The 17,917-nt window shown below is 42.9% G+C and overlaps 1 protein-coding gene across 8 annotated transcripts in view; it reads right to left on the reverse strand.

The window, feature by feature from the left end:
• The window catches only part of TLE4 (TLE family member 4, transcriptional corepressor), a 116,368-nt gene that overhangs the window by 68,758 nt on the left and 29,693 nt on the right, over positions 1 to 17,917 (reverse strand). For 4 of the 8 annotated variants that reach the window (XM_030566360.1, XM_030566359.1, XM_030566358.1 and 1 more), the window contains 2 exons: positions 14,514 to 14,576; positions 1,164 to 1,238 (listed from right to left, as the gene is read on the reverse strand). In XM_030566360.1, coding sequence (XP_030422220.1) covers positions 1,164 to 1,238; positions 14,514 to 14,576 — 138 coding nt within the window. The remainder of the gene's footprint in view (positions 1 to 1,163; positions 1,239 to 14,513; positions 14,577 to 17,917) is intronic. The other 4 variants (XM_030566364.1, XM_030566363.1, XM_030566362.1 and 1 more) reach the window with 1 other exon arrangement.

The following is a 17,917-nucleotide window of genomic DNA, read 5'->3' on the forward strand; positions in this document are numbered from 1 at the left end:
TATCTTCTAATTGACTACCAGTATATTCTTGTGGTCAGAGGGATACAAAATAGAGAGTTAGAAACAGACTATTAAAAACAAGCTACAATCAGACAACTGCTCTATGCTACCGTCAGCAATGATCAGAGAGTCCCAATTCCCTTGTTAAAAGACAGAGGCATAATTGAAGCAATATCTTCACTTCAGATTGATTATTTGGCGACCCTTAGCCACATCTTCACTCAGCAATTTGAATTTTAATGAAAGTAAATGGAATAATTAGCATTTCAAAGTGTGTTTGATACACTGAATAAAAAAAGGAAAGACTTGTGTATAATCTATACACAAAAGAAAAAGCATTTTGGAGGAGGGGGTAGAATACGGAAAGTACAGTTGTAGAATCTTCATTCGAATAGCTTAAACAACTGCTTGCACCAGCTGCATAATTATAGATGTGAATAATGTGCTATTAAGCTATGATTTCTCACCTTTATTTTATGCAACGTGAACAGCCAATATTTAATTGTTTTTCCTTTCCTCTTGAGTCATAAGATGTAAAAATTATGGCTGCCCAAACTCCTAAAACCTTGCAGGACTTCTACACTATGCTATACTGTTGGCAGAAATGTTTTCAGAAGAGGGGCCCTATATTTTTCAGGCAAATGGGAGAATGGCACCAATCACTTCCTTTGAGAATTGTCATTTACTTGTAGATGGGGGGGGAAGAAAGGAGGGATTTTTTAATTTTAAAAAAAGTGAGTTACAAAGTGGATACTTGCTATTTTTGGTCACCATGCGCATGGACGGGCGGAGGGGGAAGGAGAAACCTTCATTCAGTAGCAGTGCGAATCAAATGCTACCTATAAAGGTAGTTACAGAGGCAGACTGAACAGCACTAAGCAAATGAAAACAAGTTTGTTTTACTTAAAAAAAAAACCTAAAAGAAAAAAAGGTGATTCCCAGAGGGATGGATAAAACTGTTACATCATTCACCTTATGGCCACGGTTCAATAAAAATTTTTATGTAGCAATCAGTTTTTATGCAGATTATGTCAGAGTACTTAACTTCACTGCTGTCCACGACTTTTGCTCAGTTGATGGAGCAAATTTTTAATTTTAATTTTTTAAATAAAGAAAGAGCTAATTACAAACACTATTAGAGCTAAAATGGAAAGACCACATACCCCAATGATTGCGTTCAGTTCTGCCATGGTCACTTGCTTGGCACGTTCCACAGCCTGCACCACTTGTTGCTGGTGCTATAAATGAAGATCAGAAACAAAATAAAATTATTTGCTTTCTAGTCAATTAAGCACAGATTTTCCTCCCGCCCCTCCTTTCTTTTTTCTAACCCTTCAACCACATGCAGGGCTTGAAATAATGGTTCTCTGAGTAGATAGTAAACTGCTGTGTGGATGTGTGAAAGGAGGTAGAAGGGAGAATTTTATCTAACTACCTGCCTAGACATGTACCATAGTCCCTCTTTTGCCAAAGTGAACTGCTCCAAGACCTGTCTTCCTTTTATTCATCAGGGCAGTGTATTCTTTTGTTGAAAAATGCGCTTCATCCTAAAACCCAGGACCTTTCCCTACAACAGAATCTTGTTAAATAAAAAAGATATGTACTGAAAAGGAAAGGAATACATTTCAGTAGTCACACTGCTTCCTCATCACAGGAAATGCAGATTCCCTTTCCTGGTACATTTCAGAGCAATTCAATCATGGGACAGAAATTCAAAATTCCATTCTCACTTCTGTCAAAAATGTGAAAGTTAATTATTTCAGTCCCTAAAAGTGTATGTTTTAATAGTTTAAACAGTTCCATCAAAAACATGGCCTAAGTAACAACACAGTTTAGAAGCTTCAGCTATTAGATTATCTTCCTTTGAGTGATGCTTTACTTCTGTTATCAGTTAGGATGGGTACATCCTGAAAGTTATGGGATATTTATTTCAAAACATTCATTTAGAACAGAATCCAGTCCCAATCCTGCACTCAGATCCATATTTCAGTAGCCGAGCCTAGCTGGAGCTGCACTGTGCTGATGAGACTACAGAAATGAATGCCATTCTGAGGGAGGAGGGCAGGAAACACATGCACACACCTTTGGAGATTATGGTTTCCACAGTATAAGCTAACTGTTGACATCTCTGCATTTGCGCAGAAGAAGGTTCAGCCAGATCTGAGGCCTTTATGGGGAGTGTATTGTTCTTTGATCTATAGCCAGAGGCTGAATTGAGTATAGTACAGGCGAGACCTCACATCACAAGGATGCACCAGGTATAATAGTGTCTTTATGCTGTAGGTGAATAGAAGACTGAGTTGTTGGCACTGAACTATATTTCAAAACTAAGATCCAGATTTTCTGATGTGCAGTTTGGCTCAGCACACTGCAGGAGATGGGGTGTGTCAGGATCCTATTAGTTGTCATGATTTTTAGGACCGATTTGCATACCAAGTGTATGCAGGCTGCAGATAGCCAGAGTGCAGACCACACCTCTGCCTCCCACTCCACCTTCAAACAACAATACATGCCTGTATTGGGGTTGGGAGAAACAGTTGGTTCAGGAGCCAAATATACTGGTTCTAGACCAGCTAAGAGTGACCCATCACCAGCGGTAAGTCTCAGCTGGCCTGATCCAGTTTTCCTACCCTTTTGTGCCACAACAGCTGTGCACAGAGGCTGGAATGCAAGAAAATCCGATCCTAGGACTCTAGGCACAGCTGTCTGAAATTTTGAAAGATTTCAATGAATTTAGGTTTACATGTACACTTTTTTTTTGCGCTAATTCACCTCCTCTCCCCCATCCCAACCAGCTCTCACCCAGATATAGTTTCCAGCAGAGAGTCACATGTCAATCTCAAATGCAACTGTTTATTAAGAGTTTTGGAGGACAAGAGAGAGTTTGATCTGTATTAAGAGAGAATACCATGGACAGTGGTAGAAAGGATGTTTACGTTACAGTAGGGATGTGGGGCAGAATTAAGGTTAATGTCGGAATCTTGGGGTAGATCCTGTGCAAGTCCCCTTTAAACAGCTTTGGTGACAAAGGGGACTTAAAACAGCCACCCCAGAGAGCTCCCTACACACAGGGGTAGCAAAATGGCAGCATAAGCAACATTACGTTACCCCATCATGGGGGGAGGGGAAGAGAGCGAGAGAGAGCACGAGCGAGAGAGCTACAAGGGAAAGCTCAGGCAATTGTGGGAAGACACTGTCAGTTACCACAGCCCTTAGTGGCTTCTCTAACTTGTACCAGGGGCTATGTTGCTAGGGTGACCAGATGTCTGGTTTTCAACCAGAACACCTGGTCATAAAGGGACCCTGGCGGCTCTGGGCAGCACCGCCAACCAAGCTGTTAAAAGTTTGGTCAGCGGTGCTGTGGAGCTAAGGCAGGCTACTCCCTACCTAACTTGGCTCCATTCTGAGCCCTGGAAGCAGCCTGGCTGGGAACTGCGTGCAGGGGCGGTGCCTGCGGGCAACAGCAGCGCGCAGAGCTGTGCTGCTTAGGAGCTGGACCTGCTAGCCGCTTCCGGGGCAGAGTGCAGAATCAAGACAGGCAGGAAACCTGCCTTAGCCCCACCACTGTGCCACTGACTGGGAGCCATCAGAGGTAAGCTTACACCCCAACCTCCTGCCTCAACCTGCAGCCCTCTCCTGCACCCTGAACCTCTCCTCCCCAGCCAACACCCCAACCCTCTGTCCCCGCCCAGAGAAAGAAAGTGAGGGTGGAGAAGAGCAAACCACCGAGGAAGGGGGAAATGTAGTGAGTGGGGGTAGGGCCTCGGGTGTTCGGTTTTGTGCTATATGAAAGCTGGAAACCCTACATGTCGTCCTGCAGAGGAGCCCAGAATTTGAAAGACACAAAGGGGGCTTAATGACATTTTGGCTTCCCCTTTCCTCCCCTCGGCTATTCTTTCCACACTGAGGTGGAGAACAGACTCTGACCCTTGGATTTTCCTTAAAAAAAAAAAAAAACTTGAGCATTTTGTTTTCTGAAGTACTGAAAAAAATATACAAAAAAATATAGACACACACACACGATTTCCAAACAACTCTGGCAAGAGGCAAAATCCTCCTCACCAACACTACAGTAAAGGACATTTAAGTACTAGTTTTAGGGTGGAGAAACTTAATAGGAGATGTAACTCCCAATAAACTTCTTTAAAACCAACATTTCTTCTTGTATACAAGCAAATAAAGAACAGATTTTCTTCCAATTATAATAACCAGTTCTTTTCTTCAAAAAGGGTTCTCTCTACCCTACTCTGATTGTTTCATATTGGATTAACAGGCTGGACCAAGGAATCCATTTGCCTACCATGACTAACTCAGACTAGTATCATTATTCCTTTTTCTATTTATCCCTGTGTCTTCTCACCACGCTCTTGTTGCCTCTACTGAGCTGTGTGTACACTATCCACCATCACACTACCACCAGTGGTAGTAACAGAGACCATACCATAAAAAAGGCACAGGCATTGATACCACCATGCTGATTAACGCTGAACAGAGGGAGTCAAACATGGCATAGTAGTAAAAATGCCTGTGCTCTATCTACTATGTCTTGCTCCCACCACCAGGGGAGCAACACCAGTGGTAATGAAACAATGAGAGATCCTCCAAAACAGACTCGTGTACCCAAGGCCTAATTACATCCTCCACTCCAGCACTGGTAAACAGATGCATTTAATGAAGCTACAGCAAAACTTGAACTCTTAACTTTGCAGAGCCCAGCTGCTCTGTCCTATTCTTATGCGCTGTGTGTTCAAAGGAGTTGCAGACCAAAATGTCAGAATGTAGGTAGTTTCACTATACATGTCAGCTGTACAGACAGCACAAGGGAAGAGAACAGTGCAAGAGATACTAATCCTGAGCCAAAAGTCAGACAGATTTACAAGGAAGGTACAGCACACACACCATAGAACGGCTAGACAAACTATTAGCAATCCATGCAGCATTTGCTAATACAAATGCCTAATACCAAGGTGGCAGAAGCAGGGGTGAAGCCCAGAGCCTATATTTGAAAATATTTTTAAAAAATAATACATGGTATTCTAATATTGTTTAACAGTGTGATTAAAACTGTGATTACTATTAATTTTAATCGTTTGACAGCCTTAGTTAAAATTAAGTCAAACTTATTATAACCTATTAAGTAGAAAAAATATTAAGCAGTACAGGTTTGTTGCCAACTTTTAAAGAAAGTTAGACCACTGAACTCGTGGAAGTCACTGACTAAGCACCTCAAACCAGAATTTTTTGATTTGCTAAACTGGCTTTTGACAGCAGTGGCCTCTTTTCAAGTACAGACAGAATATTTTCTTCATTTCAGTTCAATGGCTAGTACATACAAAGTTAAGAAACCAATTGGGAGCTGAAAAAGCAGGAAAGCTTGTTTTCCTCTTCCAATCTATGAATAAAATCTAGATGTGAGAGGGTGAGATCTACTAGTTCTAAAATATTATAGGGCATGGAAACCAGAAACAATCTGTTCAATTCACTAAACTAAACTATAGATAATACATCCTTTGTTAATCAGTTTTAAATGCAAAACAGGTTTTGATAAACCTATGATAAACATTTTTCCTTGTGCATACAGTAGTTTGAAAGTAGTAGTATTTAACAAAAATAAATTTAAAATACTGTTGTTGTGCATTTGTCATTGAAACTGAATTTCCATCCAAATAGAGCTTGGAAAAAAAAAAAAGTAAAAAAAGTCATCTAGTAAATAAGAAATGCATCATTCACCATTTTCTAACAGACAAAATATAAAAATTAAAAAATGAATAAATATAAATTAAGCTACATAAGTGCTTAAATAAATGTTTATAGATACAGCATAGCCTCCTGGTTATGAAAAGTATATCAAATTTAGTGTAAAGGCTATATTTAGTTTCAAATCAACATGTTTTAATCAACCATTAACCGTTTAATTACATATTTAACAACTATTTTAACTAACGAAAAATCAACTTCTTGGGGAGGGGGATCAGGACAAATGCAAACCAATTAAAATTGATTCTTTAAATCAAGGTTTCCTGCTTGTTGATTTAAATCATGATTAAAATCAATGATTTGAGTCGCTTTGATTTAAATCATTCCACACTTCTACAATGCATCTTTATAAAGAGATCTGGCAATTTTGGTCATAATCTCTTGCATCAAACTGAGTTACTGCAAACCACTGATTCCTTATGAAGCTAACACGAAAGACGACAAATTAACCTGGTGCTATTATGAGGCAATAATGTTGCCATCAGTGCATGTAACCACTGTATTTTGTTCATTTCCCCCCAGGCACAATACTACAGTGACTGGTCACATTTTAAAGCTACTATTCCACAATTATATTGTAAGCAAAATGTGCAAACAGCATAAGCACAATGTATATCAATTCTACATTAATCTAGATAAGCGGTTCTCAAACTGTGGGTCAGGACCTCAAAGTGGGTAGCAACCTCATTTTAACAGGGCCACCAGTGCTGGCTTTGGCTCTGGCCCCAGCAAGTCTAAGCCCAAGCCCGAGGGCTTCAGCCCTGGGCAGTGGGGCTAAGGTTACAGGCCCCCTGCCTGGGGCTAAAGCCCTTGGGATTTGCTCCCCTGGCCTGGGGAGGTGGGGCTTCGTCTTTGCACCCCCAACACCCCCACCCCCCCCCCCGGGGTGGCAGGGCTTGGGCGGGCTCAGGCTTTGGTCCTCCCTCCTGGGGTCCTGTAGTAATTTCTTGTCAGAAGGGGATCACAGTGCAATGAAGTTTGAGAACCCCTGATCTAGATCATGAAAAACAGGATTTAAATTACCCCCTTTCTTTTTTTAAAGACTGAAATTATAAACCAAATTAGCAAAACACTCAAAACTGCTACATCTATGTGTGCCAACATAACATGATTTTAACAGATATTAGTATTAGGTAAAGACTATGCAGTTACTAGAATTTCACCACTTCAGCATAAAGACCTTATTTTGCTCAATCAGTGGCATTTTTAAAGAGAGATTTTTTTATTCCTATTAAAAGCATTAAAATTACATATGCTTGTATTGCCCCCAAGCAAGACAAATTGGCGCAGTGACTTTTTGGAAATGTTCCCTTTGCTCTTTGTAAACGCATGCAAAAAAGGGGAAGTTCTGAAATTTTTTTTGAACCTCTTCCTTTCCTTTTAAGCCTGTAGAGCTCTGACATGATGGCACATGAACCCGTAAGAAGGTATATACCGCTTGAGAAATGTGAGGGAATGAGATGGGAGCAGGTGAAGAAATTATGGGCCAAGATTTTATAAAGCGGAGGCAAATTGGCACAGACAAATACAGAAACCATAAAAGATTCTATTTGTAGACCTGAAAATGCTTAACTTCAGGGCCCAATCCAAAGCCCAATGAAGTCTTTCAATTGATAGCAATGGGCTTAGGTAATTAGTAGATAGTATTGTATCCATAGAAGAAGTGGGGCAATGTCCTTTTGTAACTATATCCTTTAGATCAATTCAGCTGTCTATCATCTAAGTTCCTTGTAATGAGCATGGACTGTGGGAATGGGTAGTGCAGTTCAGGTTGTGTGATTATTTCTCTAAAAGCTTATCTACACTTAAAAGGTGCAGCAATAGTGCTTCAATGAAGACGCTAATTATACCGATGGATAATCCGCCCTAGCAGGAATCCCTCCCGTCAACATCGCACTGTCTATGCTGGTAATCAGGCCAGTATAACTGCATCGTTCAGGGCTGTGGATTTTCCACATCCCTGAACAACAGTTATACCGACATAAGTTGCTAGTGAAGACAGCCTTGATCAAGCATTGAAAAACTGCTCCCAACAGCCAGCGCCTGGATCTACACTACAAAGTTAGATCAATGTTAGCCGCCTGGCCTAGATCTAGTTATAATGTATTTACACTTAGATTGGTTTTCCATTGATATAAGCACCCTGTTTACAGCGACACAGTAACACCATCTCCCCACGCAGTGCTGAGCCATAGTCAACATGCTGCATTGACTTCAGTATGAGTGTAGACGCAGCGTTACGAACAGGGACCCTCACAGTCCTTCAGCTGCTATCCCACAATGCCCTTTACTGACTGCTTTGGTCACAGTTGTGACCTCCGTGGCCCAGGAGGCATGGAGACCACAAGGTCTCCTTGCCCTTCAAAACCCCACAAATTTTTTGCATGCCCTTTCCTGATTGTCCAGCTTAGCAAGCAAACCTAGCAGCTCTCCCTTGTTGTGTGTAACTGCCCAGCTGACCATGCAGGTTACATCCTCCAGAAGTGCTCTGGCTTGCAGTAAAAAGATACTGGATCTCCTGAGTCTGAGGAGAGAAGAGGCTGTGCAAGCACAGTTATGGACCAGCCACAGAGACATGGACATCTTTAAGAAGATTGCACAGGAGAAGGGGTATGACAGCGACCATCAACAGTGCCGCATGAAAGCAAAGGAACTGTACCAGGCATATCATAAGTCCAGGGAGACCAACAGTCAATCAGGTGCTGAGGTGCAGACCTGCCACTTTTACGAAGAGCTGCATACCATACATGACAGAAGCCATCACCACCCCAAAGACAACCACAAGTTCCTCTGAGGAACCTAGGTCTCAGGCATGAACAGTGAGACCCAGGAAGAGGTGGAGAAGGAAGATGGGGGTCATGCAACCAAAGGGTCCAGCTATGCTGCAAGCCAGGACCCTTTGAGACTCCACCACAGTCCAGTCACTCCTGGCAATCGAGCCTGATCCAAGCAAGGAAACTCAGATAAGTATATAATTATTTTTCCCATTGTAATGATGTACTGATGGCACCCCTGACATAAACAGGATACAGGTATCAAGTTTTCATTAAATTTACTTGTACTACAAGGGGTAGTGGTACCAAAAAAGGGGGGAGGTAGCATTATCTCCTTTTCATTCCCCTGCAGCAAGGGGAGCCACACAGAGCAGTTTGTTTGTTTGCATAGAAACATTCTTTGACTGCTCCTCAGAGATCTCCATGAAACTTTAATGGAGGTACTCTGCAATCCTCTGCTAAAGGTTTCTAGGAATGGCAAACTTATCTCTTCCTCCACGGTAGGATGCTTTCAGCAATAACTTTGGCAGGCACCGCTACAGAACACAAGCTAGCACGTACGGGCCCAGGTGGCTTTGGACACCAGCAGCAGCTATGCACTCTGTGCCTTTGTTGCCCTCAAGAGTGAGATATCAGCTAAGATCACCACCACCTGAGGAAAATGGTGCCAGTATTCAGAGCCATTACCCTTTACCTCAGTTTCATGCAAGAAACTCCCTCTCCATTTCCTTCATCTCTGGCAGGCCATAGTTCCCACGGTCTTGTTTAAAACCTCAGGTGAGGAAGGGAAGGGAGTTGTGAGTCTTAACTTTCACTTTCTGTTGTGACTATACGGATAATGGTACCTCTGTGTGTTTTACCTGCAACTGCTGCCATTATGGCCTTGAGGGGTTCCCTCGCTAAGCCCTTGGAACGCCTGAGCCAAATAAGGAGGAGAAAGAAGAAGAGGACTCAGGATGACATGTTCAATGAAATCCTGCAAGCCAGTGCTGCATTCAACTGTGAGCAAAGGGGCTGGCAGGTGAACAATGCAGACAGACTGGAGAAGGAAAGAGCAGACAAGAGGCAGCCAAGGAGTCCTAGCAGGAAGAGAAGGAGACGCACCAGGACATAATGGAGCTTCTCTGACAGCAAAGACAGATGCTACAGGCTCTTATGGACCTACAGGTTCAACAATCATGGGCATGCCTCCATTTGCAGTCCATAGAGAACTTCATTACAGCACTTCCCTACACTCCCCCAAACATTCCATGTGGCATCAAGGGCCACATACCCATCCCTGCCACTCTACGCCATGAGATATTAATAACCACTGCTTCACATATAGTGACCATGCCTTCCACAAGCCAATGTATGTGCAGGTAAAATGGACATGAATGTTCCTTCATTTTGTTAAGTTCTATTCCATTACTTTATTAAATTTTTAAGGTATTTGCTTCTAAATTGCACATACTTTTCTTTGCCCTGATTTTGTTACAGAATAAAATTCTATTTGAAAAAATAATTCATCTTTATTGCTTCACAACAACATTAGCTGCAGAGTGCTTAGCAGTTTTGAAAGCACCCACTGTTACTGTTACAGTGCGACAACTCATAGGATCAATGACAGTGTAACAAACAAGCGTAAAGCAAGCACTGCAAAATACAAAAGTGAATTGAGGGAGTAATATTCATAAATTTACACCAAGCACCATACAATTCCTAACAGGCCCCAAAACACCAGGGCCAAGTAAAGCATAGTATTCCATAATGCATTACTTGGCTCACTGTTGAAGTGCTTTTTCAAAGCTGCCCTGAGCCATACAACTTCACGTTGAGCGCTTCTAATACTGCTCATGGCTGGCTGTTCAAACTCAGACAGCCACTTTACTTCTGCCTTCCACCCCGATGGCAACTTCCCCTCCACCTTGGCTTCACAGACATTATGCAGGACACAGCAGACAGCTAGCTATGCAACCATTGGGATGTTTTTTCCCCACTGAGATCCAATCTTGTTAGCAAACAGCATCAGCCCTCCTTCAATCTACCAAAAGTGCATTCCACTGTCATTCTGCATCCGCTGACCCAGTAGTTGAATCTTTCATTGGTGCTGTCAAGGTGGCCAGTGTACAGCTTCATGAGCTAAAGGAGCAAAGAGATAGGCTGGATCCCTGTGATGGGGTGCATGAACCCAACACTGAGGAAGTAAAGGTTAAGGAGCAGCTCTAGGATGAGAAAACCCTGCCCAGCTGCCCCTGCTGGGCATGCTCACAGCGGACACAGAGCTCAAAAGAGAGCAGTTTAGTTTGGTCTGGGTAATTGAAGCAGGAGGCCAGTTGTGTGTTGCAAGTTCCTGTCAAGAAGCCACCGAGGCCTCACGTGGTTGGGCCTGGTCCTCAATACTAAGCTGCCACAGGCCTTTCAAATTGTGGAGACTGGCAACAACGAGCCATGGCTCAGAGCACAGACTTCAGAATGGACCCAGAATTACTGCCTCAATGGGCCTGGGGTGGAATCTGGTGGAGCAGGGAGGGCCCAAGTTCCCCTAGCCCTGGATGCTTGATGTTGACCACAAGGCAATGCGAGCGCTTGACACTCGCCAGGCAGTGCAACCAGGACTGGCCCTGAATCCCACCTGCCAACAGTCCCCCAGAATCACTACTGGAATTTCATCATCACCGATGGTAATCCGCTGCTTGGGGGAAAATAGTCCTTGCTTGTAGCTCTCTCAACAGTTCTATATTCTTAAAGATGTGAGCGTTATGCACCGTCTTGACCAGCCAACATCGAAGTTAGTGAAGAGTCTCCAAGGATCTATCAATGCTTTCATCACCGTAAAATAGCCCTTTCTGTTGATTTACTCTGTGGCAAGGTGCTCTGGTGCCAAAATAGAAATATGTGAGCCATCTCTCACCCCACCACACTGCGGGAACCCCATTGCTGCAAATCCATCCATTATGTCCTGCACATTGCCAAGAGTCACATTCCTGCATAGCAGGACATGACAAATGCCCTGCACATTTGTATGGCAATGGTCCCCACAGTCAGTTTTCCCAACTCCAAAATTATTTCCTAGTGACTGGTAGCATTCTAGCAAAGCAAATTTCCACAGCTCAACCACCACTTGATTTTCCACCCTCCGTGCAGCTCTCATTTTGGTGTCCCTGCGCTGGAGGAATGTGGTGAGTTCGGCCCACAGACCCAAGATCATAGCCTTGTACATATTCAAATTCTGCGGTCCTGGCTCCTCATCCCATGCCTGTTACAATGCAGTCCCTCCACTCAGTGCTTATTTTTCTGTGCCCAAAGCAGTGCTCCAACATCTGCAGCTGCTCTGAATGCCACTAAAAAAAAAAAAAAATACTTTGAATTCGTTCTCTCTCTGTCCCACAGCAATCTGTCCTCCAAGAAATCATGTTCCTTGCTGATTTGGTTCCTCTTATGGCTCTGCAAATGTCAGAGTATCATGTGTCCTGTGCCCGCAACACTTATGACATTCGTGCAGACTTGTGCATGCTCCATGCTTCTGTCTGAGATGGTGAACAGCAAGAAGGGCCATGTGGGTTTGTGGGATTTTTTAAAAAAGGTACAAAAGATGACATTATGGGATCGAGCCAGCTGCACACTGAGAAGTTGACCCCTTGCTCCCAGTCACCCCTGCATGGCTCATTTCTCCCTCACCATGCACTGCCAAAGTTTCCCAAAAAAGACAGCTCATTGGAGAGTGGTGGGTTGCACACTGGGACACCTACCCTATGGTGCAGCACGCTATGCACTCTTGGTGAGCAACCTGAGCACCAACAGAAGGAGCCGGGTATGCATGCGCACAACTAACTTTGGTGGCTTTGCACTAACTTAATTTGCGTTGACCAAAGTTTGTGGTGTAGACATGGCCTAGAAAGTTGTAGATAGTGTAGAGGATAATGGGTAGAGTCCTAGCACAGCTCCCCAATTTCTGATTATGCATCCCACCCAGATTATTCTCCCTGCCTGCAGAAAGAGGCAACAATGCATCCTTCATGATTCCTCCTCCTTCCAGTGCATCACTTAAAATGCATCAGTGCAAGTTTTCAGCAGATTGACTGTGGAGTAAGGTAAGCTGGATATATGTAGAGCAGTAGGAGAGAAGAAATCTGTGTTGAACAGACTGGGGCACCACCACTTACACACAAACCCCAAAACCTTACCCCTTTTTTCACATGAACACAGAAAGGGTCAAGCTGAAGATGAACAAAAGGATGGCAAAAACTCAAATATCACCAACAAACCACTTTTTTTTCTAATTAATAGGTTTTCCTTGTGTGTGTGTGGGGGGGGGAGGGAGAACGGAGAACGTTATAGCTGAAAAATTTTGCTAATTTATGTATTAAAACAAAGATTTCTTTAGGACTGCAATGGAAAGTCCTAAAACTGCAACTACAGAAAATAAAATATATTTTAATAAATATATTAATATAATAAAAATGAATAAATAAATAAAGCAAGATCTCTGAATGCAGGACCATACTATTCCTACCTAAAGCAAAATGCCACTTTGTACTACATTTGAACCTGATTTTTTACCCAGATCACAGCTTTGCTTGCCAAATGCTCTTCCCCACCTGTCTTTCAAACTCTTGTCAGTTTAGGACACAGAGCAAAGGAATGAAGAGCACTGGCTTGAATCAGGAATAGATACAGTGACAGCTTTCCAAAATAAAAGCCAATACATCTCAATCCTATCTCTTTCAAACCCTGTGTAACTCCTCAGAGGAATTTCCAAATGTACAGTGTTTCTGTAGCATTAACAAATGAGTACAAGGATTAAGCTAATTTTCATTTGTGACTCAAGGTAGGACTTGAATTCAGGCCCCCAGTGGCAGCAGAGAAGGGCTTGTGCACTAACTCACTACAACATTTAGTGCTCATAAACACAACTTTATAGGCCAAAGGGAATAGTGGCAGCTTCTGATCTAGTCTTGTCAATATTTTTTTTTTCCTCTCTCTCACACACACCCCTACCTGTATGCATCAAACACATGACCTCCAGCAAGCAGAAGGATGAACAGCTCTCTTGAAAAGCAATGACACTTTGTGGAACAATTAGAAGGGTGGGAGAATGAGAATGTACTATGATTCTGACTGCAATACAATGCTTTGCAGCTGCACTACAAAGAAACAGAGCTTACAGCAGTGACTTCCCACCACTGATTTTACTGAAATGAATTCCTAAATTATACAGCATCAAGCCAGTCACCCCACTTCCAATGGCAACCCATGTCCAAATCCTGCCCCTGCACAAAAAACAAAAATTTTGTTAAAGCCACTATACACTTAAACTCTTTCACGAACCACACTCTCATTTTATCCCACACAAGCCAATAGTAGCAAGGTTCCCTCAGCCAGCACCACACCCTTCCCTCAAGTTCCCTGTCTCTCTCAGAAGTCATCCACAATGCCCTCAAGCTCATGAGAATGAATCATAATTTTGGGGTCAGTGCTTACAGAGAGTTAATCTTCTGTGTATTCTCCTCAAACATACAGAAGACAAAAGAGGAAGAATATGACAGACAAAAGCTTCATTAGTATGTATATTATCTAGAGCATCACCATTTGATAAACCTACATACATTTCTGCCTACTTTTAATGCCCATTGTCAAGAATGTACCACAAATCATGTATTTCTAGCAATTTTTCAGTCTATTGTATTAGAAGCCAGTTTGACAAAGTCATTATTCTGAGCAACACTACATTGTACTTGACAGCAAATATTTTAAACAACTAAATTTTGCTTAGCACATTAGAACGTGATCTATTCTATAAATGCACTTATTAAAAATTCAGTAGAATATAATTTAAGACATTGACGTTGGAACAGCACCTTGGAAAATGAAATACAGTCACCATGAGTTTTACAAAGCCAGAGAGGTCATTACAAAGCTCCACTTTTGCAACAAACAACCACCACCAACAACAACTGCAGAGCATCTTTTAAGGGCAGTACCTGCAAACTACCACCTTACCTCTTGGGATAAGAAGGGGATGACTTGTGCACATATAGCATTCAGCCTCTTGACAATTTCTGCCTGCACATAAGAAGAGGAAGAAAGTTAGTGTATTCTATATTTCTCAAATGTTAATGTTATCACATGAACAGCTAACATATCAAACTGCATCTATCAGTGGTTTTGTGTAACCATGTTCTAAATGGAATAGTTAATAAGAATAAAAAAAAATTCAGAGACTCAATGCAACAACAGGTGATGGCTATTGTTAGTCATTTATAGCTCACATTTTTAAGAGTTTCCTCACAAAATAAGCTTTTGAGCTTCCACATGGTCCAAAGAGAATTTTCATTTCCATTATAAAAATCAGAGAGGTATCATGATGTCTCCAGGCGGAGTAGCGCACAAATCAGCCATACTTTTTTCCAGTACTATTTTCAAACCTTACAAAAACCTCAAAATTATTGAATACTGATGATATATTTCATCCCCTCACAGGGAAAAAGACAATTTAATTCAAGGAATATGACAACAACAACTAAGAGTGTGTGTGTGTGTGAGAGAGAGAAAGAGAGAGAAACAAAAAACTAAAAATATATTGTGGGAACATTACAAACATTACATGTAACTTCACTGAAGATCGTGTTAAGATACAGCTTGGACATTGCAATCTGAGATTCTGAATACTTAGAACTTTGATAGCACTTCTCCTGGATTAATACTAGAGTCATTTCACCGAAGTCACATGATTGGCTGGAACTACTCTGGATTTAGACCAGTGTAACTGATTAGAATTGGATTCTATATGATACTGTATTTCCACAGGGATGGATAATTACATAGATTTAACCTGCACACCTCAACGTTGGTAGAGGAGATATCACAGTTACAATTACAGGGACTTTCTTAAAATAAATTCTACACATCAGTTCCCCATTATAAAGGAGGGCAAAACGCTCTTTCTTGCAAAGTCACTACCAGAATGACAGACACTCATACTTGTGCAATTTTGGTTTCCTTCTTTCATTAGCAACCCTTTCAACCTTCTCACTATGCAATCTTTTAAATGACAAAACCTTAAAAAAAAAATCTAACTAACAGACTAGTAAAGTATCTAGCATTCCCTATAAAAATCTGTGTTATTGAAACATTACAGTTATAAAGCTATGTCGTCAGAAGTCATGATATGCTACAGCCACGGGTTATGTGAAATTTTAACTTTGTTCCCTTGCACATATGACGACACTGACACTCACATACGACACATTTTCTGGTTATCTAGCAGTACAGCCTTTCTTAAGTACAGTTCACGAGCTTACACAGTTAACTACAAAGCTAGTTTACCTAAAAATTTAACTGACCTATACATGCCTGCAATTTTTCAGTACCTCTCTTATGTATTAATATTAAGTAAATACAGTTTACTATGTACTTCTCATCTACGAACAAGAAGATTGAGTTGTAGTTAATTTTAGCAACGTTGCTGGAGCATTTCTTAACTTGAGGGTTTAGCCACCATACGATAAAATTTTTATACAGAATTTCCTAGGTTTAATAAAAAAGCAACAAGCTATAGACACTGATCCTGCTGTTCTGCATTTGGCAGACCCCTGCATCCACGAGGCGCCCCACTGACTTCAGCAAGGCTCCCTTGGGTCCCTCACAAAGCAACTTGCAGAACTCAGGCCTTAATCTTCACTACTTCATAAATTCTCCCAACTTGTAAAATACCAGTAACTGTAGCAGTTGGAAAAGAAAATCCCTGCATTTTAAGTCATCCACAGAATATACCTTCCTCAGCTGCAAAGCTCCCTCTGGTGCACCTGAAATGTATGCAGTAGCCTTACTTAACTCAACTCCTTTACAATTCGAGATTTACAGGTACCGAGGACAAAGGCCTGGTCAGAGTCTTGCCTCAGCCCTTGGCTTGACAGACATCTGATTTTCAGCCAGAACACCCAGTCAAAAAGGGACTCTTGCAGCTATAAAAGTCTGGTCGGCGGCACAGCAGGGCTAAGGCAATCTCCCTGCCTGCCCTGGCTCTGTGCGGCCCCCGGAAGCAGCTGGCACGTCTGGCTCCTAGGCGCACGGGCAGCCATGGGGGCTCCATGCACTGCCTCCACCCAAAGTGCTGGCTCTGCAGCTCCCATTGGCCATGATTCCTGGCCAATGGGATCAGTGAGGGTGGCGCCTGTAGGCACAGACAGCACACAGAGTCACTTGGTAGAGTCAAGGAAGGGGCAGGGCAGGGACTGGATGTTTGGTTTTGTGTGATTAGAAAGTTGGCAACCCTACTCAGCCCATGCATGCTTTCAGTCCCCTTTGTACCCAACAGATAAGTTGGGTACTAGGGTTGCCACGTGTCTGGTTTTTGACCAGAAAACCCAGTAGAAAAGGGATCCTGGTGGCTCCGGTCAGCACCGCTGATCGGGCCATTAGAAGTCTGGTTGGCAGCCCCGAGCGCCGGCTCTGCAGCTCCCATTAGCCAGGAATCATGACCAATGTAAGCTGCAGGGGTGCAGCCTGTGGGCAGGGGCAGCGTGCAGAGCCTCCATGGCCACCCCTCCCCCTAGGAGCCTGAGGGATGTCACCACTTCTGGGACCTGCCTGAGGTAAGCGCCACCCAGAGCCCGCACCTCTCACCCCCTCAACTCCCTGCCCCAGCCCTGAGCCCTCTCCTGCAACTAAACCACTCATCCCTAGCTCCACCTCAGAGCCTACACCCCCAGCTGGAGCCTGCACTCCCTCCCGCACCCTAACCCCCTGCCCCAGCCTGGAGTCCCCTCCTGCAGCCCAACCCTCTTCCCCAGCCTGGTAAAATGAGCGAGGGTGGGGGGGGGGAGAGCAAGCAATGAAGGGTGAGGAAGGGAGTGAGCAGGACACTTCAGAGAAGGTGCAGGGCAGGTGGTGGGGTAAGAATGTTTGGTTTTCTGAGATTAGAAGACTGACAACCCTAATAGTCACATGTACACTGATTATTCTTCCTTAGCTGCACTCTAAGAGTGAGCATAAATGTTGTACATAAACTGCAGTGAAAAGGCTTGGCTTAAAAATCTAACTCTAAGAAAGGATCATTATGATCATCCAGTCTGACCTACCTAACACAGGCCACAGAATTTCACCAAGTGATTCCTGCATCATGTCTAGAACTTCCTGTTGAGCTACAGCATAACTTCTCCACATCAAAGATCATTTTACCTAGCATACTTAAAGGCACTTCTCCCCTATTGCAGTTATGTCCATGCCAAATTTCAACATTCAAGCACAGCTGTTTCAGCTATGGATCACACACACACACACACACACACACACACACACACACACACACACACACACCCCTTCCCTGACAAGCAGAGTCTCAGCCTGGGAACCATCAGCCAGAAAAGTGAGTTTCTGGAAGGTCTGAGTAATTGTAAACAGGA

This window comes from Gopherus evgoodei, chromosome 6 (assembly GCF_007399415.2).
Source record: "Gopherus evgoodei ecotype Sinaloan lineage chromosome 6, rGopEvg1_v1.p, whole genome shotgun sequence".
Classification (NCBI taxonomy): domain Eukaryota; kingdom Metazoa; phylum Chordata; order Testudines; family Testudinidae; genus Gopherus; species Gopherus evgoodei.